Consider the following 24,965-nt stretch of genomic DNA (forward strand, 5'->3'; position numbering starts at 1 on the left):
GGATTGATGGAGTGGTTGTGTGAGGGTTCAGCATAGGATGAGCACAAGGATCATCAACTTTATGGGGGGGGGTTGGTTCGATTTCCAAGCGTGTCACTCTTCCAATGTTGCATGGCAACATTTCCCAATGCATCCCCCTTGAAAACACGTGTATAGTACTCTCCTTTTGTGGTGGCCAAATCCTCCTTCTTCAATTGTCCAGTCAATTCTTTCCAATCCTCCTCTCATTTCTCCTACAGGATAAAAGAACAAAATTAATAAGATTGAAAGTTGGCGGCAAATATTGGAAAAGTGGGATAACTACTTTTCAAAAAGAAGAAAAACAAAATTTTTTTGTTTGTTTTTGTTTTTAACTAACTAAGTGCTATTCATAAATGCAACCCAACTGACTAATTAATTGCCAATATATGCGACATTGGTGATACCAAACTTAGTTTGTGGTCATGTGGTGTAAAAAGAATTGTTCAAGGTGCTAAGAGTGACATGCTATGAGTTGCATTCATGTTCTCTTAGTGTGCCTTGAACACCAAACTTGTTCTCCACTATATGTTGCATAAAAGGATTCATTCAAGGATATGTCAAAGCTGATTTGGAATTCATGAACCTTGCATTATTAATTACTTTAAAAGCATATAAAACATGGGTTGCCTCCCATGAAGCGCTTCTTTAGCGTCACTAGCTTGACGTTCTGCCCTTTGTCAGGGTGGTTGGTAATGCTTCAGATCTTCCCCTCTTGCAGTAAACCTATATCCATTGGCTTCATCAAGGATCTCTACATGCTCTAGGGAGAGAACTTTGTGGATGGTGAAAACCTTAGGTAGCTGAGATGGGATGGTGGGAAGATGAGGTGGGATATCTAGGAAGTAAGCTGAGATCACTTTATCCCCTGGAGAGAAATCCTCTGTAGGGATCTTCTTGTTTCTCCACCTCCTTGGTGCCTTCTTCTTTGTTCCTTTTGATGTTGCCCTGCTCTTTGTGACCTCTTCTTTCAAGGAAATTTTGTTGCTGGTCTCATATGACTCTGGTGGTTTAGGTTCCTCCTGATCTTCCTTGGGCTGTGACAACTGCCGATTATCTTGTTCATCAACCAAAGGGGTTCCCAGGTGTACACCTTGTGCTTCAATGCTTGTTTCTTCCACCAGTGCTTTCTCGTGCTCTCCCCATGGTTTCTTGCTTTTCTGATCTGCTTCTTGTGAGGGTTTGAAGACATGGAATGCGAGTTGTTCGTCATGTATCCTCAATATTAGCTCTCCTCGCTCCACATCTATGAGCGCTCTGGCTGTAGCTAGGAATGGTCTTCCCAATATGATTGGGTAAAGGTGACTCTCTTCCATTTCTACTATGACAAAGTCTGTGGGAAGGAAGTAGTTCCCAACCTTCACTAACACGTTTTCCACCACTCCTACCACTTGTTTTTTGAGTTTTGTCAGCCAGCCTGATGACTACATATGTGGGCATTAGCTCATTGATCTGCAACTTCTTCATAAGGGATAAAGGCATTAAGTTGATGCTTGCTCCCAGATCACAGAATCCCTTATCAAACATTGTTTCTCCTATGGCACAGGGGATGTGAAAACTCCCTAGGTCCTTCCTTTTTGTAGGTATCTCTGGTTGAATGAGAGCACTGCACTCCTTATTCATCACTATTGTTTGCTCTCCTTTGAGTGAGCTTTTCCTGGTCAGCAGCTCCTTCATATACTTAATGTATGAGGGCATTTGTTGGAGGGCCTTGATGAATGGTATGTTTACATGGAGAGATACAAACATGTCAAGAAACCTTGAGTATATTCTCTTTTCTACACCATTCTTGAGTCTTTGGGGAAAAGGTGCATAGAGTCTCAGCAGCTCCTTCTGTGAAATTTTGGTTTCTTGGTGATCCTCTTCCTGTTTTCTGCTGATGTATCTCCAGGTTGTTCTAATGGTTTGTTCGGCTCTTCCTCAGTCCCCTTATCATTTATAGTGACCATCTTGCAATCTTCCCATCTGACCTTCTTTGCTTCACCTCTCGAGTTCTTCTCTATGTCACTTGGGAAGCTATCAGTAGGTTTGGGAATCTTCTCAGAGAGGTATCCCACTTGAAATTCCAGCTTTTTGATGGTGTCTCCCTGGTTCTTGATATTGGCTCGCACCTCCTCCTTGAACACTTTGTTATCTTGGATTTCCTTACATATGCCTTCAAGTAGAGTCTCAATCCTTGAAAGTCTGTCTTCGGATGATGGTGGGTTGGAGTTGGATGGATAAGAAGGGTTATTTTGGCTTTGGTATGGATGTTGAGGTGTGTTGTTAGGTGGGTGCTGATATGATCTCTGTGTGGAATGTTGGTGAGCTGCATTGTTGTTGGGGTTGTGGCGTCTCTGATCTTGGCCTTGATCTTGTTGATTTTCCCACCCAAAGTTTGGGTGGTTCCTCCAACCAGGATTGTAAGTTTTGGAATATGGATCATGGGTCTGCCTAGGTGAGTTTTCAATGTAGTTAGCTTGTTCCTGATCACCCTCTACTTCTTCATTCACTCTTTTTTGAGTTGTTGATGAGGTGGTGATTGCTGCAACTTGGTTCCTCTCCATCTTCTTGGTAAGGTCAGCCAGCTGCTTGGTAATCAGCTTGTTCTGGGCCAGCAGTGCATCCACGTTGTTCAGCTCCATCACTCCTCTAGTGTTGCCTCTTTCAGAAGCATAGAAGTAGTCATTCTTAGCTACAGTCTCAATGACATCTATGCCTTCTTCAATGGTCTTCTTCTTGTTCAGAGATCCCCCAGATGAGTGGTCTACTGCTTTCTTTGATTCATAAGAAAGACCTTCATAAAAAATGTGTAACTGCACCCATTCATTGAACATATCTGGCGGGCACCTTCTTGTCAAGTCTTTAAATCTCTCCCATGCTTCGTAGAGAGTCTCACCATCCTGTTGTTTGAAAGTTTGAACTTCAGCTCTCAACCTGTTGATTCTTTGAGGAGGATAGAATCTCGCCAAGAACTTGTTCACCACATCCTCCCAGGTTGTTAAACTCTCCTTTGGGAAGGATTCCAGCCATTTAGATGCCTTGTCCTTGAGTGAGAAGGGGAATAGAAGTAGTCTGTAGGTGTCAGGATGAACACCATTAGACTTCACAGTATCACATATCCTTAGGAAGGTGGTTAGATGTTGATTGGGATCTTCTTGGACGCTTCTTCCGAATGAACAGTTGTTCTGAACAAGGGTGATGAGCTGTGACTTTAGTTCAAAGTTGTTGGCATGTATGGTTGGCTTTTGGATGCTACTTCCACAGTTTCTTGGGTTTGGATTGATGTAAGATCCCAGAACTCTTCTCTCTTGCCCAGCATGATGCACTGGGCCTTCTCTGCCATGGTTGTGAGCCTCTTCTTCATGATGGTTCTCCATATTCTCATCCATGTCTGGTTCAAAGTACTCTTCCTCTTCCTCAGCACCAATAACTCTCTTTCCTCTTGCTTCCCTCCTTAATCTAAGGAAGGTCCTCTCAGGTTCAGAATCAAAAGAAGTTGAAGCCCCATTTCTTCTACCTGTCATACAACTAATAAGGCCAAAGCAAAAGGGAGATAGAGAGTATTATTGTTAAAAATACTGTTAGTGTGAGTGATGCAATATATCAAACAGTTAGTGGGTCAGTGAACTAAATAGTAAAAAAAAATGCAGATAACACCACAAACGAGTAAAGGGTAAAGGGAAGGAAATAACTAACACTGAAAGTAAATTACTCAAATGAAATTAAATCAAACAAAAGAAAAAATATGCTCAATCTAGTTATCCACCAATTTAATCATTGTTGATGCAAAATCAATCCCCGGCAACGGCGCCATAAACTTGATGCACGAAAACTTGTCTTTCAACAATTTCCCTCAGCAAGTATACCAAATTGTCGTCAAGTAAAAACTCACAATAGAGTGAGGTCGAATCCCATAGGGATTGATTGGTCAATCAACTTTAATTAGAGGAATGTTCTAGTTGAGCTAAGCAGAATTTGATGTGAGAGTTGCAGGAAATTAAATGGCGGGAAAGTAAATAGCAGAAAATGTAAATGCTGGGAATAAAGAGCTGAATATAAATGACGGAAAGTAAATTGCAGAATCTTAAATGGGGAATGGGGAATTTAGCATGAAAGTAAATTATAGAAATTAAAGAGAATGGGTAAGATCAGAAATGGGGGATTCATTGGGCTTAGGAGATGTTGCATTCTCCAGATCAAGTTCATTTTCATCTCTTCCTCAATCAATGCATTCATTGATCTCCTTGGCAATCTTAAGTGATTGAATTCCAATTCCTTGGTAATTCAATCTCTCAAATCTTGATCAATAGCCAATTCCTTGGTCCAATTGCTCATGAGAAGAGATGAAGTATGGTCACTGATTATACCACATGTATTTCCAAATCAAAGTGTTGGTAGGATTATATGTCACTATATCCATTCAAACCCCAATTTGGTCCAACATGAGAAAGCATTTCTAGCATTATCTCTTCATTCCTCTTCCAAGGTTCTGAAGAGATCCAAGTATGAATAGCTTCTTTTCCAAGACAACTACCCAATTGGATGAAGATTGAAAGCTTTCTAGTAAAATCAAGAGAAAAAAAAGAAGAAGAATAATGAAAACTATTATTGATCCATCAAATTACAACATAGCTCCCTAACCCAATGAAAAGGGTTTAGTTGTTCATGGCTCTGGGAATGGAAAACAAAGATGGAGAATGCATTCTGAAAGTAAAACTAGAAGTTGCAGAGAAAGTAAAATTATACAGAGAGTAGTTCTCTTAATCCCCCAAAAGCTTCTCTCTAGTTCAAAATTACTCCTATTTATACTACTCTTCTGATCTTCTAGTTGGCTCTTCAAGTCTTGGATATGGGCCTTTGGATCTTGAGTTGAAGCAGTTATCATCTTTAGTGGGCTCGGCTTCACTTGTAGAGAAAGTGTGCAGTAGGCATGGACTTTAGCTTAGGGCGTTAGTGGTGTTAACGTTAAGTGAAAATATGGGGTCGAGAACATTAGTGACAATCACCTTTTTCACTAACGTTCCTAACCCAAAATGGTCCACGTTAACTTCAACGTTAGTGGCACTAACGTGACCACTAACGTTGCCTCTTGGCCCTTCGCAAACGTTACTGGGGTTTACCTTTCCCAATAACGTTGAGAGTACCCCTTTCTCCCTACATTAGAGTTCACGTTAGTATAGTTAACGTGACCTTTAACGTAGGCTTGCCAAATCTTCGAGAGCGTTAGTGACATATACCTTTTTCACTAACGCTCCAAAACGCCCCTTTCCCACGTTAGTGCCTCACGTTAATTACATTAACGTGACCACTAACGTGGTGTTGATTGCCATCTCCAACGTTAGTGACAAAGGTGAGTGTCACTAACGTTGGCTCATCATCCCTTTCCTCCACGTTAGCTTCCACGTTAATGTAATTAATGTGGTAACTAACGTGGCTCATAGTGGCTTAGTCCAACGTTAGTGACAAAGGTGAGTGTCACTAACGTTGGCATTATCTTCCTCTTCCACGTTAGAGTTCACGTTAACTGAGTTAACGTGACTTTTAACGTGGCCAATTGCCCTTTTGGAGCGTTAGTGGCACTCACTTTTACCACTAACGCTTGGAGCTTCTTTTTCCTCCACGTTAACTACCACGTTAATGTAGTTAACGTGGTAATTAACGTGGGCTATGATGGCTTCGAAGACGTTATTGGCGATCACTTTTCTCCTTAACGTTGCAAGCTAGCTCCCATTCCACGTTAGTGGTCACGTTAGTTAGACTAACGTGGCTACTAATATGGCTTTTCCTTGCTTCCTTTGTCCTGAAATCAAGCAAATAAAGTGCATCAAAGCTCTAATCCAAGTTATGAGTCATGCATCATCCAATTTGTCATTAAATTCATGCATAATTCTCATGAAATCATATAAAATTCACAATGTTTGCTTGAATCAAGATGTAAGTGAAATTCTACCCAAAACTTGCTTATTTCCTAAGAAAATGCATGAAACTACCCTAAAACAGTAAAGAAAAGGTCAGTGAAACTGGTCGAAATGCCCTGGCATCACACACTATGTGCAAGAAGAAGAGAGGTTGCCGTAAGATAAGACTGAACGTGCTCACATGGTTTCATCTTCTCAGTATAAAAAAAAGTGTGATACTACTGCGGATGCCCCTTCTTAGCAGAAAAAGGCTAAGAAGCATGATCAAGCTTCAACATATTTCTTCTGTAAGAAGGTGGGACATATGAAGAATGATTGTACCAAATATATCACTTGGCGTATAAAGAAGGGTATGATTCTTACTTTCTTTTGTTCTGAGGCTAGTTTAAGTTATGCACATGTTGATACTTGGTGGGTAGATTCTGTTGCTACTACTCATGTAAGTATTACTATGCAGGGTTGCCTGTAGAGCCAACCGCCAAGTGATACTGAAATATACATCTCTGTGGCAGACGGTAATATAGTTTTAGTCGAAGCTATAGGAACCTTTAGATTATGTTCGACGAGTGAATTTTACTTGGATTTATTTGAGACATTTTATGTACCGTCATTTAGACAAAACTTAGTTTCTGTCTCTTGTTTGGACAAATCATGTTATTTTTTGTTTCTTCGAAAACAATAAAGTCAATCTCTTTTATAATTCGAATAATATTTGCTCTGCTCGCTTGGTGGATAATCTATATAGGCTTGATTTGAATTCCTATAATAATGAAATACTGCAAACAGGTACAAAACAAAAATTAAATGAGAATTCGGCATCATTATGGCACAAACGCCTAGGTCACATCTCTAAACAGAGAATTCAGAGGCTCGTGTTGGATGGAATTCTTGAACCCCTAAAATTGGTGGACTTTAAAGTTTGCATTGAGTGCATAAAGGGGAAAAGGACAAATGAAAGGAAATTAGGTACCGAGAGAGCTAAAGATGTCTTAGAATTGATACACACCGATATATGTGGCCCATTCCCTACTGTCTCTTGGAATGGACAATGGTTTTTTATTACATTCATAGATGATTACCCTCGTTACGGGTATCTATATTTAATTCATGAAAAAGTCCCAAACCTTGGATGTTTTCAAGTCTTTCAAAGTTAAAGTTGAACTTTAACTTGGGAAAAAAATTAAAGCTGTCAAATCTGATCGTGGTGGTGAATACTACGAAAGATATGACGGTTCAGGTGAGCAATGTTCCAGGCCTTTTACTCTTTTCCTAGAGGAGTACGATTGTTCCGCAATACACCTAACACGAGATAAATGTCGGTTAAGAAATTACCAAAGGATTTTTCAATTCAATATTGCAAAGTATAGTCCCAACCAACGAGATATCCCGAGTCAAAGTTTAAAATAATGTCACAACTATCAAATCAAATACCGGAAGTAGAATCCCAGGTCGTCTTTCCTAGGAATTTCAACGTGATGCATATCATTAGTTAGGAATTTTTGGGGATTTTTGAGTTGAGTACGAGAAAAGTAAAGTGACTAGAAATTAAAGCAATAACAACTAACAATTAAATAGAGGCAATTACACTATCCATCGAACAATCAACCAACTAATAAGCATACAATAAAGGAATGGCAATGATAATGACATATAATTGAATGCAAGTAATCAAGCTAAGAGGACCAAGGAATCAAAGTCAACAAGGGAAGAGCCAAGCAATTAAAATGAGAAATCTTGGCTAGGGGTGAAAATTAGAATTTCTATCTTTATTGCATTCCTCAATTGTGATGGTAATTGCCTATTACTCCCACTTAGTTATCTTCTAACGATTGAAGGAATGTCAAGTGAGAAATATTAACTCTAGCCCACAAGTCCTAGTCAAATCCTAGTGAAAGACTAGATTTAGTGGAGTTCAAGCTAATAAGCAATTTTCAATTACCCATTAACACTAAATTCTTGCAATTCAAGAGTCTCTAATTATTCCACCACAAGGCCAAGAGAGAAAATCTACTCTATAGTCATAAGTGATATTTCCTCAAACACTTGGTGAGGAATAATAACAAGCATAATAAAATTGTAAAATAATCCAAATTCAAGATACCCAATAGCAACAATCAACAATAAAAACTCAAATAACACAAATGGAATATGAAAAAGCTCAATGTATTACCAAAATCAAAATCCAACAAGATGCAAAATCATAACCCAAATTGGTAAAATTGCAAAAGTGCTAAGTAAAATTGAACAGTAGAAACTACAACAATTAAAACACTAAAAACTGAGATTAACAAGTGTCTAGTTTATGGGTTGAAATGAAAATGAACAAGAAACACTAAAACCTAGAGAGAAGGAGAAGTTTCTCTCTCTAAATTCAAAAACTATGTAAAACTAAGCTAATGGAATGTATGTCCTCAAGCTTGCTTTACCCCGAGACTCTAGTCTTCGAATTGGGCTTCAAACTGGGCCAAAAATAGTTCAGAAATTGCCCCCAGCGTGTTTCTACTAATGACTCACGTGACAGCAGTCCCGCGTACACGGCAATGTGGTCCGTGTACGTGGGCGATGGAAAAATGAAGTGTGCGTATGCACGCTGCAATGATGCGTACGCACAGATGCATATATCCAAAAAATCTTCATTTCTTCATGATTTTCTACTCTTGCTTGCTTCTTTTTCCATCTATTCCAGTCTAACCTTGATTCCTAAGACCTGAAATTATTTAACAGACATATCAAGGCATCGAATAGAATTTAAGAGGATTAAAATTAGCATTTTTGGAGCCTAAAAAGCATGCTTTTGCAATTAAGTGCAATTTGGAAGAAAATCACAAATGCATGCTATTTTAGTGAATAAGTGTGAGATTATGTAATGAAATCCATTCATTTCAAGCCAAAAATCATCATCAAATATGGATTTATCAATTTCCTCACACTTAGACAATAGCATGTCCTCATGCTAATCAAAATGAGAAAGTAAAAGAAGGGGTGAACAAGTTGTTGAATGCAACTACTCATGTGTATGCAACTATACTAATGCATGATATCTACCTATATCTATACCATAATGTCCTATGAAATTGGTAAAAAACAAACAACCAAACTTCCAAGCAAGTAAATAAGCATATAGGGCGACAACGAATCACAAGTGCAGTGCAATCATAATCCAAGGAATTGATTCAAGTTCATAATTGAGCAACTTGCAAAACAATATAAACAAGGTGTGGAGAAATAGAATTGAGCAATCGAACCCCTCACCAGATGTGTGTACACTCTAATCGCTCAGTGTTTAGGGTTTAATCGATCAATTCTCCTCTAATAATGCTTTCTCAAATTTGCTCTTCATCTAACAATCAACAAGTACTTGATGCATGAACACAATTACCATGAGGTCTTTAAAGAATTGTAATGGGGCTAGGGTCAAGGTAGGATTAATATGGTTAAATGGACTTTTAAATTGAATCTTTGATTAGTTTAAGTATCCTCACAACCTACATCATCTAATTACCATAAATGCAACCTACTACCTACCACTTCCTTTTTACACATTCATGCATTCTCTTTTTAGTCATAACACATATGCTTTATTACCATTTGTTTATTTTAGGGCATTTTGTCCCCTTTTTAGTGCTTTTTTTTAATGAAACATTGAGGAAAGATATTTTCATAATTGAAAATTTTGTTTTTCCTTCCTTTTATCAACACTAATTGCATATGGTTAAGCAACTTGTCATATGAATGCACACCTATTTCCCAATATTTTCAATGAAATACCCAAACAAAATTTTTCATTCACTACCAATGTCTCCCAACAATTTCCCCACACTTACTTAACACACACACCTCAACCTAAGGTAATCATAGATGCAATTTAAGGTTATTCATGGTTTTCACTTAGGTTTAAAGATGTGGTAACACATAGAACAAAAGGGGATTCAAAGGCTCAAAATTGGTTACAAAGGTAGATATAAGGGTATGGCCACATGGGTTAGTGAGTTTCAATTGAAATTATGGCCTCAATCATGCTAAATGCATTCAAAACATCAAATATTGGATATAAAGAATTAAGCAAATTCAAGATCACAATCAAAGAAGGAGTATATCACACAAGAATAGAAATTTGTGGTTGGAGTATGCAACCACACATTAAGGCTCAACAACTCACAAGGTTGCTTGTTCTAGCTCTTTCCTATACTCCAAAAAATATTTTAAGCAAGTTCAAAAGCAATTTTTGAATCAATTCAATAGAGTGCCCTTAAAAATCTTTCTTGGAAGCTTTTTATGTTGTTTTTACCAACTTATTCTTTATGTATGTATGTCCTATGTGTTGGATGCAAACCAAAATTCCTAGCTTTTTCCTAACTTCACTATCAAAGAATCACCATGACATTTAGGAAAACAAGCATGAACTAGGCGCTATCACTATTCACAATCATCCTATCACAATCATTATCCAAAGCATATATACTAAAATAAAAGGCAATATATACACTAACTAAGACAAAAGAGCATGTCATATTAGAAATGAAACTAGAGCTAAACCAAGATATGTAAACATCCAAAATAAAAGTGTGCAATGTAAAAGTCAAGAGTAGCAAATATCCACAGAGTTCTAACAACGTAAATAAAAATAGACATAACTAAAAGCAAAATATAATTCAAAGTGTTTGGAGTAGAAATTATGATCCAAAAGTGTTGCAAATTCTGCCCCCCACAATTAAACTTAGCACAGTCCTCCGTGCTAACAAAAGTGTCAAGAAATAGGAGGGGTAGGTGGTGCGGCCTTAGGCTACGGTGACGAAGCTACCCCAATGTCAGCCACTGGCATCTCAGCATCTACCGCATGTGTGTCAGTCTCGGCCTGCACCTCAGTTGCTGGCTCAGCATCCTCAGCCTCTAAAAGCTCATCAGGAGTGTCCAACACTTCAATCATGGGGTCCCACTCTCTGTTTTGCAGCTTGATATTCTCATATTTCCGGTTCATGCGCCTCTCTAAATGCTCCAGCCACTCCAATAGCTTGAGACCGAGCTCTTGAGTCATGGGGGCCTAAAGAGTAGATGATGATGGTGCTGGTGGTCGGCTCGATTCTCTGGTGGTTACTTTTTTCTTCTTCTTCTTGCTTTGATCACCAAGGCCCAGGTAATCCTTCAGCCAATCGCCATGAGGAATATAGAGGTCCTTGTTTGCCAGGGTAGGTGGATAATCATCGTTCTCCACTCAAGGCCGGCCTTGGCAATCATCTCAGTGACCATAACCGGAAAAGCCACTTTCTGCTTGAGAGATATCGGCACCTTCCACATCGATTGCTTGATAACCTTGGACAGATTCACTGGGTCTCCTTCTAACACAACCCAAACTAAAACAACCATCTCCCATGTAATAGTGGTCTCATGAGTAGTCAGTATGGTATAGTTGGTCAAGAGTTGTTGCCATATCCGAGCATCAAAAGTAAGTTGCTTAATTGGGAGTCCGAGTTGGCTTAGGATTATCCCCCAAACTCATAACCCATGCCGAGTCTGGAATAGCTATTTTCTTCAAAATCGTATCCCAATCCAAGGTGCCTAGTTGGCGGTCAGCTTGCGCCTTCACATAACCATACCGCTCTTTTTATCTTAGGCAGAATATTCAGAATCTCCGCAATTGCACCTTTCGTGATGGGATTTTGCTTGCCTCGGACAAGAGCGGACTTGAGGTTGGCATTGTGAAAGTTGGCATAAACCTCCAACACCCATGGTTCATTCGCCTCCCTTAGTTTCCTATCCAAAAAGCTCCACCCTCGGCTTTCAATGTGAGAATTCACTAATGGCCAAAGGTCAGAGGGTAACTCATCCATCTTCAGTTGTCGCTCGACATGCAACTTCTTGATATCCCAGAATTTTCCATATTGAAGGGCATAATACCGGTTGGCAAACCTAACTAGATCTTGAGCGAGTACGGATAAGTCAGGACTTTGTAGCATATTGACTTGCTCAACCAGTTTCTTGGGTTTCGGGGCCAGTTTCTTGGAAGCGGAAGCTTGTTTCTTTCCTTTAGTGGTCCTCATTCTGAAAGGAAGAATGGAGAAAACAATTGAGTTTCCAATCAAGCAACCATTAAGCACTTAAAACAATTGAACCATATATAATGCATATACAAAAAGAAACAACATAGTTCAATGGTTCAATATGAGAGAGAGAGATATGCACATTGGTCAAGATCATCCAAGATAAAGCAAATTTAACATATAAACCCGTATATCTCAATTAGACTCATCAATTGATTTCACGTAAAGAATTGTAAACACAAGATTAATCCATATTGCCTTACAAATAAATTTTTGCAATTTAACAAGTTCAATTCATAACTAAATAAATGATGAATCTTTAGCAAAGTAAGTAAAAAATCATCCAAACATACTCAATTCAGAGTTAAACTACCTAATAACATCATGGTTGAAAGCATATGGTGGCCACACATATGAATCAATCCCAGTTCTAACTTAGGCAATTCATCGAACAGTTGGTATGCATAGTTTGATGTCATCAAATTTAGTCAAAATCAAGCAACAATCCTCTAAAACAAAATCAATCCAACACTTGCAATCATGTTTAATAGAAATATACCAACCTAAATCAACTAATAATCATTAAAACAAAAACTAAAACTAGCTAAACTATTACCCAGAAACTAAAAGAAACAGAGAAACAAAAATGACCTGAGCTAAGGGATGGAGAAATGGAGGTGGGGGTGGCGCGGTGGTTGCGGGACGCACAGGAACGGCGGAGGTGTCGCCGGAAGGGAAGGCGCACAACTAAGCTGAGATAGGGGTGGCGATGGTGTCTATGGAGAAAAGACGGGTAGAGGAGGAGATGATGGAGAGAAAAGGAGAGAGATGTTGGCGGTGGGTGGCCAGCAACGACAGTGGCGCCGGACTGACTGAAATGATGGTGGTGGCATGGGGTGGTGCTAGGCTGGGCGATGGTAGTTGGGCCTAATGGAATGATAAGAAAGAAGAGTGAAGAGGGAAGAGAGAATCGCGACAGGGGTCATGAAGGGGGTTTAGCAATTTTGAATCTATGCGTACGCACGGCCAGGAGGTTGGATGGAGGAGTTACATACGCGAGTAGCACACATGCGAAGGTTGATCTTTGCCAGGGGCCTCTGTGTACACAGACATGGGCCACACATGTGTCTTGGGCGAAAATATGGATGATGCGTACGGAACAAGCTATCCACGTACGCGGGCATTGTGTGATGCCAGTGGAACATGCGCATGCTAGGGGGATGTGCACGTGAGCAGTTGGCTCGCAAAGAGAGGCGCGTGTATGCGGACATCAACCGCATACGCATCTTGGGCCAAAAAACGCATGATGCATACGTATACAGAGGGCTGCATACGCGAGCCAGCAAGGAAACAAAATTTTTGTTTCACCTTCTTAAAGGCTACCTCATACAGGATGCTACCAAATTCTATGTTCTAAGGCCTAAAACAAGCAAACAAAGTCCCTAAACCAATTAACCTCATAGACAAAAGAATCAAAGATCTAAAACAATCAAATTTCAATAAATTCAAGCAAGTATTCACATGAAAACAAAAAAATGGAAGATGATACCATGGTGGGGTGTCTCCCACCTAGCACTTTTCTTTAACGTCCTTAAGTTGGACGGTCATATTGCTCAATTCTCTTCCTCGGAAGGATCCTTCAAGAGAAATATCTCCAACTCTTTATCACACCATGGTAAAGTTTCAATCGGTGGCCATTCACCTTGAAGAAGTTAGGGCTTAAGGAATGGCTAAAGTGGACAACACCATATGGTTCAACTTTCTCCACCATATAAGGGCCATCCCATCTCAACCTCAATTTACCAGGCATTAACCTCAACCTTGACTCCAAGCCGAAATTCTCTTCTCTTGATATTCCGGTCATGCACCGCCTTCTCCCTTTCCTTGTAAAATCTTGAATTTTCATATGCCTCCAATTGTAGACACTCCAATTCTTCCAATTGCAACTTTCCCCCAGTTCCGGCTTTTCCCAACCCCAAATTGCATTCTTTGATGGCCCAAAATGTTTTGTGCTCAACCTCAACCGGTAGGGGGCATGCTTTCCCATAGACTATTCGGAATGGACTCATGCCTATTGGTGATTTATAGGCCGTCCAGTAAGCCCATAGAGCGCCCCCCCAGTCTTGAGCTCCAATCTCACCTATAAGGTTTCACTAGTTTCTCTAAGATCTGCTTAATCTCGCGATTAGAAACCTCAGCTGGACCATTTGTTTGGGGATGGTAAGCCGTAGCCACCTTGTGAAATGCCATACTTCTGCATCAAAGTTGTCATTCTCTTGTTGCAAAAATGAGAGCCTTGATCACTCACGATTGCTCGTGGCAATCTAAAGTGACAAATGAGGTGATTTCTTACAAAAGAAAACAACATTAGCATCATCAGTACGAGTAGGAATTGCTTCCACCCGCTTAGAGACGTAATCTACCGCTAACAAGATGTAGAGAAAACCATTGGAGCTTGGAAACGGACCCATGAAGTCAATGCCCCAAAACATAAAAAATTTCACAGAATAACATAAGTTGTTGGGGGCATTTCATCCTTCTTGGATGTATTCCTAAACCTTTGGTATAGGTGGCAAGAATTGCAAAAGGAGGTTGCATCTTTAAATAAGCTAGGCCACCAAAACCCATAGTCTAACACTTTTCTTGCCGTCCTTTGAGGACCAAAGTACCCACCACTTTCAGGAGAGTGGCACGCCTCTAGAATAGATTGGAATTCAGATTGGGCCACACACCACCTAATTACTTGGTCGGCACCACATCTCCACAAGTAAGCTTCATCCCATACATAATATTTGGACTCGCTTTTTAGCTTGTCCCTTTGGTGCTTAGAAAAGTGTGGAGGAAAGGTATGGCCTACCAAGTAATTGGCAATAGATGCATACCATGGAGTGACTTCCGAGATTGCTTGCAAGGCATCTAAGGGGAAAGCATCATTGATAGGGGTGGAATCACATGTCAAATGTTCAAAGCGGCTCAAGTGGTCCGCCACTAAATTTTGTGATCCACTCCTATCCTTGATTTCTAAATCAAATTCTTGCAAGAGTAATACCAATTTCAGTTTAGACTCTTTCTTTGCCAACAAATATTTTAATGCCGCATGATCCGAGTATACTACCTCATTGGAACCAAGTAAATAGGCCCGGAATTTATCCAAGGCGAAAACAATTGCCATCAATTCTTTTTCGGTGGTAGTATAATTGGATTGGACACCATCTAGAGTCTTAGAGTCATAAGCTATAATGTAAGGATTCTTGCCCTCGCGCTGTGCAAGCGTGGCCCCTACGACATGGTTAGATGCATCACACATGATTTCGAACGGGCTACTCCAATTTGGCCCTCTCACTATGGGAGTTTTGGTCAAGGCTTCCTTCAAGGTATCAAATGCTTCCATGCACACCTCATTGAAATCAAATTCTATGTCCTTTTAAAGAAAACGGGAAAGAGGCAAAGCTACCTTACTAAAGTCCTTTATGAACCGCTGGTAAAAATCTGCGTGACCAAGAAAAGTACGGACTTCCCTCACAGAAGAGGGGTAAGGTAATCCAGAAACAACTTCAACTTTTCTAGGATCTACAGAGATACCATTGCTAGAAATGATGTGGCCTAGCACAATACCTTGTTTTACCATGAAATGGCACTTTTCAAAATTGAGAACAAGGTTTGAGCTAGCACATCTTTCTAGCACTTTAGTCAAACTACTCAAGTAATCATCAAATGAATCTCCATATACACTAAAGTCATCCATAAAAATTTCCATGCAATGCTCAAGGAAATTAGAAAAGATGCTAGTCATGCACCTTTAGAATGTCGCAGGTGCATTACATAAGTCAAAAGGCATCCTCTTGTAAGCATATGTTCCGAAGGGACATGTAAAAATAGTCTTTTCTTGATCTTCTAGAGCTATATGAATTTGGAAAGTACCTGTGTAACCGTCTAAGAAATAATAGTGTGATTACCTGACAACCGGTCAAGCATTTCATCAATAAATAGAAGTTAGTAGTGGTCCTTCTAGGTTGCCAAGTTCAAGTGCCTATAGTCAATGCATACCCTCCAAGAGTTTTGTACCCTAGTTTCCATGAGTTCTCCACTTTCACTTTTGATCATGGTGACACCCTGCTTCTTTGGCACAACTTGCACCGAACTAACCCATTCACTATCTGAGATAGGGTAGATAATGTCGGCCCCTAGAAGTCTAGTCACATCTTTCTTAACAACTTCCATGATAGTAGGATTTAACCTTCTTTGTGGTTGGCAGACCAGTTTAGCTCCTTCCTCTAGAAAAATATGATGCTCACAAACATGGGGGCTTATACCAACAATATCTACCAAGCTCCACCCAATAGCCTTCTTATTCCTTTGCAGCACATCAAGTAATCTCTCCTCTTGATCGAAAGTGAGCTCCCTTGCAATGATCACCGGGAGTTTTTTATTGTTATTAAGAAAGGCGTACTTACGGTGAGGAGGTAGAGGTTTCAATTCCACACTTAACTCATGACTTGGTACATTGTTGTCCGGCAACCTTGGAGGTGGTAAAGTGTCTTCTTCATAATCATTTAGCTTCCCCCAGTTGCCCTTTTGCTCATATTCATCTCATCAAGGGACTCATGGTAAACCTCGGCCACAACTTTATCAACAATGTCACACTGGAAGATAGAGTGGTCCTCCGGTAGATGCTTCATAGCCTCATCCAAATTAAAGCTTACCGCTCTACTGTCAATCTCAAATGAATAGGTGCCTGAGAATGCATCAAGTTTAAGCCGAGAGGTCTTCAAGAATGGCCTCCTTAATAAGACGGATGACAGTTTCCCAGAGTCATTAGGAGGCATCTCAAGGATGTAAAAATCAATTGGAAAAGTCAATCATTTGATGCTCACTAAGACATCCTCAACAATACCAACCACAGAAATAATACTTTTATCGGCCAAAACAAAGCGTGCCACCGACCGTTTCAATGGTGGAAGGTTCAATTCATCATAAATAGACAAAGACATAATACTCACACAAGCACCAAGATCACACATACAATCCACAAATTGAACACCACCTATAGTGCAAGATACTAAGAAAGGTCCAGGATCCCCACGTTTTTCAAGAATAGCACCCATTAAAGTAGACATTGAACTACCCAAAGGAATAGTTTCCAATTCATTAATCCTTTTCTTGTTCATGCATAAATCCTTTAAAAACTTGGCATATTTAGGAACTTGGCGAATAGCATCAAAAAGGGGAATTGTTACCTCAACCTTTTTGAAGAAATTCACCATCTACGGATCTAACTCCAATTGCTTTTTGGTCCTCTTTGCCAAGCTTGAGAATGGGATTGGAATGGCTTGTTTCAATACATCTTCTTTAGAAACTCTTTCTCTTGCTTAAGCAACTTCCTCTTCAACAACTTCTTGTACTTCTTCTTCATCTTCTACATCCTCCACCTCAACAATATCTTCATCTAGAGTGGTGATGAGCAGATAATTTATACGCTCTTTGGCATTGTTTTTAGTATATTTTTAGTATGTTTTAGTTAGTTTTTATTAAATTTTATTTAAAAATCAGTTTTCTGGACTTTACTATGAGTTTGTGTGTTTTTCTGTAATTTCAGGTATTTTCTGGCTGAAATTGAGGGACCTGAGCAAAAATCTGATTCAGAGGCTGAAAAAGGACTGCAGATGCTGTTGGATTCTGGCCTCTCTGCACTCAAAGTAGATTTTCTGGAGCTACAGAAGCCCAATGGGCGCGCTCTCAATTGAGTTGAAACGTAGACATCCTGGGCTTTCCAGCAATATATAATAGTCCATACTTTGCCCAAGATTTGATAGCCCAAACAGGCGTTCTAAGTCAGCTCAAGAATTCTGGCGTTTAACGCCAGAACTGGTACAAAAGCTGGAGTTAAACGCCCAAACTGGTACAAAAGCTGGCGTTTAACTCCAAGAAAAGTCTCTACATGTGAAAGCTTCAATTCTTAGTCTAATCACACACCAAGTGGGCCTGGAAAAAGATTTCTGCATTAATTACCTATTTCTGTAACCCTAGGCTACTAGTTTTCTATAAATAGGACCTTTTGCTATTGTATTTTCATACTTTTACAAAAAATACTTTGATAGACCTTTTCACGTTTGGGGGCTGGTCTCATGGCCATGCCTAGACCTTGTTCTTATGTATTTTCAATGGTGGAGTTTCTACACACCATAGATTAAGGTGTGGAGCTCTGCTGTTCTTCATGAATTAATGCAAAGTACTACTGTTTTTCTATTCAATTCACGCCTACTTATTCTCTAAGATATTCATTCGCACACAAGAACATGATGAATGTGATGATTACGTGACACTCATCACCATTCTCACCTATGAACGCGTGCCTGACAACCACGTCCGTTCTACATGCAAACAAGCTTGAATGTGTATCTCTTGGGTTTCTAATCTAAGATTAGAACCTTCGTGGTATAGGCTAGAATCAATTGGCAGCATTCTTGAGATCCGGCACGTCTAAACCTTGTCTGTGGTATTCTGAGTAGGATCTGGGAATGGATGACTGTGACGAGCTTCAAACTCGCGAGTGTTGGGCGTGTGACAGACGCAAAAGGATCAATGGATCCTATTCCAACATGATTGAGAACCGACAGATGATTAGCCGTGCGGTGACAGCGTACGTAGAACATTTTCACTGAGAGGACGGGAAGTAGCCATTGACAACGGTGATGCCCAACATAAAGCTTGCCATGGAAAGGAGTATGAATGATTGGAAGAAGGCAATAGGAAAGCAGAGGTTCAGGAGGAACAAAGCATCTTCATACGTTTATCTGAAATTCCTACCAATGAATTACATAAGTATCTCTATCTCTATCTTTATTTTATGTTTTATTTATCTTTAATTATCAATCCTCCATAACCATTTAAATCTGCCTGACTGAGATTTACAAGATGACCATAGCTTGCTTCAAGCCGACAATCTCCGTGGGTTCGACCCTTACTCACGTAAGGTATTACTTGGACGACCCAGTGCACTTGCTGGTTAGTTGTGTGGAATTGTGACAAAGTGTGATTCACGTTTGAGAGCTCCAAGTCTTTGGCGCCATTGTTGATGATCACAATTTCGTGCACCAAGTTTTTGGCGCCGTTGCCGGGGATTGTTCGAGTTTGGACAACTGACGGTTCATCTTGTTGCTTAGATTAGGTACTTTTCTTTTTATTTTTCAGAATTTTTAAGAATGAATTCTAGAGTTTCAAGGTGATGTTCTTATCATCACAAAAGCTGATTGATTCTCATCAATTTAGCTGCTGAATGTAATGTCCTGCTGAAGCTTGGCTAACCATGTCTAATCTTTTTAGGCTGAAGCTTTAGACTAACATTGCATGATTCCTGGAATTCTTATTAAAAGTTTTGATTCTCTTTATTTTCTTTTCTATATAAGTTTTGAAAATCACAAAAAAATTTATAAAATCATAAAAATAAAAAATATTTTATGTTTCTTGTTTGAGTCTAGTGTCTAATTTTAAGTTTGGTGTCAATCGCATGTCTTTATTCTTCTAATTTTCGAAAATTTCATGCATTATGTTCTTCATTGATCTTCGAGTTGTTCTTGATGATTTCAGTGCTCTGATCTTTAATTTCTCTTATTTTGTGTCTTTTGTTGTTTCTTATATGCATTTTCAAATTGCTATAGTCCTTAGTATACAAACTTCTAAGTTTGGTGTCTTGCATGCATTGTTTATTTGATCTTAGTTGCATTCTTTTTATTATTGTTTCTCATCATTTAAAAAATTCAAATTTTTTTTAAATTGTGTCTTTTCAAGTCAATAACACAGAGAATTGAAGATTCAGAACATTCAGCAGAGGAATTACACAGAAAAAGCTGGGCGTTCAAAACGCCCAGTGAAGAAGGAAAACTGGCATTTAAAAGCCAGCCAGGGTACCTGGCTGGGCGTTAAACGCCCAAAAAGGTAGGATTTTGGGCGTTAAACACCATAATGGATGCCATTCTAGGCGTTTAACGCCAGGATGACACTAGAGGGAAGATTTTGTTTTTAATTCAAATCTTTTTCAAATTTTCATAATTTTTCAAAATCAAATCTTTTTCAAATCATATCTTTTCAATCATATCTTTTCAAAATCAATTTCTTTTCAACTTTTTTTATTTATTATTATTTTCGAAAATCCTTGCTACAATTAATAATTTAATTCAAAATTTTCTAGTTGTTACTTGCCTATTAAGAAAGGATCAAAAGTTTTAATTCTAGAATAATATCTTCTAATTTCTTGTTAGTCAAGTAATCAACTTTAATTTTAAAACTTTCTCTTTTTAATTTTATTTTCAATCATATCTTCTCAATCATATCTTTTCAATCACATCTTTTTCAAAATTAATTTTCAATCATATCTTTTTAATTTCTAATTTCAAAATCTTTTTCAAAATCACTTAATTTCTTTCCCAATTTTAGTTTTCGAAAATCATCAATCAAATTTTCAAAATTTCTTTTAATTATTTCAAAATCTTTTACTTTAATTTCGAAAATTCTTCCCCTTTTCTCACATCCTTCTATTTAAGGACTAACACTCCTCCACTATCAACAATTCGAACTCTATCCCTCTTGACAAGTTCGAATTCTTCTCTTTCTACCTTCTCCTTCTATTCTTCTTTTCCTCTGACACCTCAAGGAATCTCTATACTGTAACATAGAGGAGTCCATACTTTCTTGTTCTCTTCTCTTTCATATGAGCAAGAGTAAAGACAAAGGCATCCTTGTTAAAGCTGATCCTGAACCTGAAAGGAACTTGAAGAGAAAGCTAAGAGAAGCTAAGGCACAACTCTCTCTAGAGGGCCTAACAAAGCTCTTCAAGGAGGAAGAAGCCATGGCAGTCGAAAACAACAATGCCAACAATGCAAGGAAGGTGCTTGGTGACTTTACTGCACCTACTCCCAACTTTTATGGGAGAAGCATCTTAATCCCTGCCATTGGAGCAAACAACTTTGAGCTTAAGCCTCAATTAGTTTCTCTAATGCATCAGAATTGCAAGTTTCATGGACTTCCATTGGAAGATCCTCATCAGTTCTTAGCTGAATTCTTGCAAATCTGTGACATTGTCAAGACCAATGGGGTTGATCCTGAGGTCTACAGACTTATGCTTTTTTCTTTTGTTGTAAGAAATAGAGCTAGAACATGGTTGGATTCACAACCTAGGGAAAGCTTGAACTCTTGGGAAAAGCTAGTCAATGCCTTTTTGGCAAAGTTCTTTCCACCTCAAAAATTGAGCAAGCTTAGAGTGGAAGTCCAAACCTTCAGACAGAAGGAAGGTGAATCCCTCTATGAAGTATGGGAAAGATACAAGCAATTGATCAGAAGGTGTCCTTCTGACATGCTTTCAGAATGGAGCATCATAGGTATATTCTATGATGGTCTGTCTGAACTATCCAAGATGTCATTGGATAGCTCTGCTGGAGGATCTCTTCATCTGAAGAAGACGCCTGCAAAAGCTCAGGAACTCATTGAAATGGCTACAAATAACCAATTCATGTACACTTCTGAAAGGAATCCTGTGAATAATGGGACAAATCAGAAGAAAGGAGTTCTTGAGATTGATACTCTGAATGCCATACTGGCTCAGAACAAAATATTGACTCAACAAGTCAATATGATTTCTCAGAGTCTGTCTGGAATGCAAGCAGCAACAGGCAGTACTAAAAAAGCTTCCTCTGAAGAAGAAGCTTATGACCCTGAGAACCCTGCAATGGAAGACGTGAATTACATGGGAGAATTCTATCGAAATACCTATAATCCTAAATGGAGAAATCATCCAAATCTCTCATGGAAGGAGCAACAGAGGCCTCAACAAGGCTTCAATAACAATAATGGTGGAAGAAACAGGTTTAGCAATAGCAAGTCTTTTCCATCATCTTCTCAGCAACAGACAGAGGATTCTAAGCAGAGCCACTCTGACTTAGCAACTATAGTCTCTGATCTAATTAAAACCACTCAAAGTTTCATGACTGAAACAAGGTCCTCCATTAGAAATTTGGAGGCACAAGTGGGTCAGCTTAGTAAGAAAGTTACTGAACTCCCTCCTAGTACTCTCCCAAGCAATACAAAAGAGAATCCAAAGAGAGAATGCAAGGCTATAAACACGTCTCACATGGTCGAACCTGGAGAAGAGGAAGAGGCAGTGATTTCCACTGAGGAAGACCTCAATGGACGTCCACTGATCTCCAAGAAGTTCCCTAATGAGGAACCATGGGAATCTGAGGCTCACACTGGGACCATAGAGATTCCATTGAATTTAATTTTGCCATTCATGAGCTCTGATGAGTATTCTTCCTCTGAAGAGGATGAAGATGTTACTATAGAGCAAGTTGCTAAGTATCTTGGAGCAATCATGAAGCTAAATGCCAAGTTATTTGGTAATGAGACTTGGGAGGATGAACCCCCCCTTGCTCATCAAAGAACTAGATGACTTGACTAGGCAGAGATTACCTCTAAAGAGATAAGATCCTGGAAAGTTCTCAATACCTTGTGCCATAGGCACCATGACCTTTGAGAAGGCTCTGTGTGACCTAGGGTCAAGCATAAGCCTCATGCCTCTCTCTGTAATGGAGAAGCTAGGGATCATTGAGGTACAAGCTGTAAGAATCTCACTAGAGATGGCAGACAATTCAAAGAAACAAGCTTATGGACTTGTAGAGGATGTCTTGGTAAAGGTTGAAGACCACTACATCCCTGCTGATTTCATAATTCTAGACTCTGGGAAGTGTATAGATGAATCCATCATCCTTGGTAGACCCTTCCTAGCCACAGCAAAAGCTGTGATTAATGTAGACAGAGGAGAATTAGTCCTTCAAGTGAATGAAGACTCCCTTGTGTTTAAAGCTCAATGATCTCCCTCTATAACCATGGAGAGGAAGCATGAAAAGCTTCTCTCAATACAGAGTCAAACAAAATCCCCACATTCAAACTCTAAGTTTGGTATTGGGAGGCTACAACCAAACTCTAAGTTTGGTGTTGAGAGGCCATAATCATGCTCTGAGTATCTGTGAGGCTCCATGAGAGCCCACTGTCAAGCTACTGATATTAAAGAGCGCTTGTTGGGAGGTAACCCAATTTTATTTATTCTCCATTGTTATTTTATGTTTTTTGTAGGTTGATGATCATGTGAAGTCACAAAAACAATTGAAAAAGCAAAAACAGAAGGAAAAACAGCATTAAAAACAGAACACCCTGGAGGAGAAACTTACTGGCATTTAAACACCAGTAAGGGTAGCAGAATGGGCGTTAAACGCTCAGTCTGGCACCATTCTGGCCGTTTAACGCCAGAAATGGGCACCAGACTGGCGTTTAACGCCAGGAATGGGTAAGAAGCTGGCGTTAAACGCCAGAAATGGGCAGCAGCCTAGCGTTTAACGCCAGGATTGGCAGAAATGGGCATTTTTGCACGCCACTTGGTGCAGGAATGAGATATCCTTGACACCTCAGGATCTGTGGACCCCACAGGATCCCCACCTACCCCACCTCTCTCTCTCTTCTTCACCCACTCACCAATCACCTCAATACCTCTTCCCTAAAAACCCCTCACCTATCAAATCCCACCATTCTCTTCACCACTCACATCCATCCTTCATAAAACCCCACCTACCTCACCATTCAAATTCAAACCACTTTCCCACCCAAACCCACCCATAATGGCCGAACCCTAACCCTCTCTCCACCCCTATATAAACCCATCTTCACTCCTTCATTTTCACACAACATACACACTACTTCTCCCCCTTGGCCGAAACACTAAGCCCCATCCATCTCCTCTATTTCTTCTTCTTCTACTCTCTTCTTTCTTCTTTTGCTCGAGGACGAGCAAACCTTCTAAGTTTGGTATGGTAAAAGCTAAAGCTTTTTTTGTTTTTCCATAACCATTTATGACACCTAAGGCCGGAGAAACCTCTAGAAAAAGGAAAGGGAAGGCAAAAGCTTCCACCTTTGAGTCATAAGAGATGGAGAGATTTCTCTCAAGGGTGCATCAAGACCACTTCTATGAAGTTGTGGCCAAGAAGAAGGTGATCCCCGAGGTCCCTTTTAAGCTAAAAAAGAATGAGTATCTGGAGATCCGACATGAGATCCGAAGAAGAGGTTGGGAAGTTCTCACAACCCCATTCAACAAGTCGGAATCTTAATGGTTAAAGAGTTCTATGCCAATGCATGGATCACCAAGAACCATGATCAAAGTGTGAACCCGGACCCTAAGAATTGGCTTACAATAGTCCGGAGAATGTAAGGTTGGCATTCAACTTGTCCATGATGCAAGGAGATGCACACCCCTACACTAGAAGGGTCAACTTTGATCAAAGGTTGGACCAAGTCCTCATAGACATCTGTGAAGAGGGCGCTCAATGGAAGAGAAATTCAAGAGGGAAGCCGGTTCAACTAAGAAGGCATGACCTCAAGCCCGTGGCCAGGGGATGGTTGGAGTTCATCCAACGCTCAATCATTCCCACTAGCAACCGGTCTGAAGTTACTATAGACTGGGCTATCATGATCCATAGCATCATGATTAGGGAGGAAGTAGAAGTTCATGAAGTTATATCCCAAGAACTCTACAAGGTGGCGGACAAGTCCTCTACTTTGGCAAGGTTAGCCTTCCCTCATCTCATTTGTCACCTCTGCAATTCAGTTGGAATTGACATAGAGGGAGACATTCTCATTGATGAGGACAAGCCTATCACTAAGAAAAGGATGTAGCAAACAAGAGATCCCACTCATGGACATAAGGAAATTTCTTACCATGAAATCCCTAAGATGCCTCAAGGGATGCATTTTCCTCCACAAAACTATTGGGAGCAAATCAACGCCTCCCTAGGAGAATTAAGTTCCAATATGGGACAACTAAGGGTGGAGCACCAAGAGCATTCCATCCTCCTCCATGAAATTAGAGAAGACCAAAGAGTCATGAGAGAGAAGCAACAAAGGCAAGGAAGAGACATTGAGGAGCTCAAGCACTCCATTAGATCTTCAAGAGGAAGAACAAGCCGCCATC

The 24,965-nt window shown here is 39.8% G+C and overlaps 1 protein-coding gene and 2 non-coding genes across 3 annotated transcripts; 1 reads left to right on the forward strand and 2 right to left on the reverse strand.

Annotated features, from left to right (window-relative positions):
• The first annotated feature begins 2,829 nt into the window (after nucleotides 1-2,829).
• Nucleotides 2,830-2,936, forward strand: LOC148561968 (small nucleolar RNA R71). Its single transcript, XR_015887980.1, has one exon. It is a non-coding gene; the product is annotated as a small nucleolar RNA R71 (small nucleolar RNA).
• Nucleotides 2,937-16,815: 13,879 nt separating this feature from the next.
• LOC148561969 (uncharacterized) lies at nucleotides 16,816-17,220 on the reverse strand. Its single transcript, XM_088490810.1, has one exon. It carries the CDS (start codon nucleotides 17,218-17,220, stop codon nucleotides 16,816-16,818), a length of 405 nt encoding a protein of 134 aa, XP_088346936.1.
• Nucleotides 17,221-21,203: 3,983 nt separating this feature from the next.
• LOC148561970 (small nucleolar RNA R71) lies at nucleotides 21,204-21,311 on the reverse strand. The gene has a single exon (XR_015887786.1). It is a non-coding gene; the product is annotated as a small nucleolar RNA R71 (small nucleolar RNA).
• Between the last annotated feature and the right edge of the window lie 3,654 nt (nucleotides 21,312-24,965).

Source organism: Arachis ipaensis, chromosome B6 (assembly GCF_059453495.1).
Source record: "Arachis ipaensis isolate K30076 ecotype BB chromosome B6, ASM5945349v1, whole genome shotgun sequence".
Taxonomy (NCBI): Eukaryota; Viridiplantae; Streptophyta; class Magnoliopsida; order Fabales; family Fabaceae; genus Arachis; species Arachis ipaensis.

Coding starts and splice junctions, on each gene's coding strand:
- LOC148561969 (XM_088490810.1), bottom strand. CDS start 17,220: ATGGTGAATTTCTTCAAAAAGGTTGAGGTAACAATTCCCCTTTTTGAT.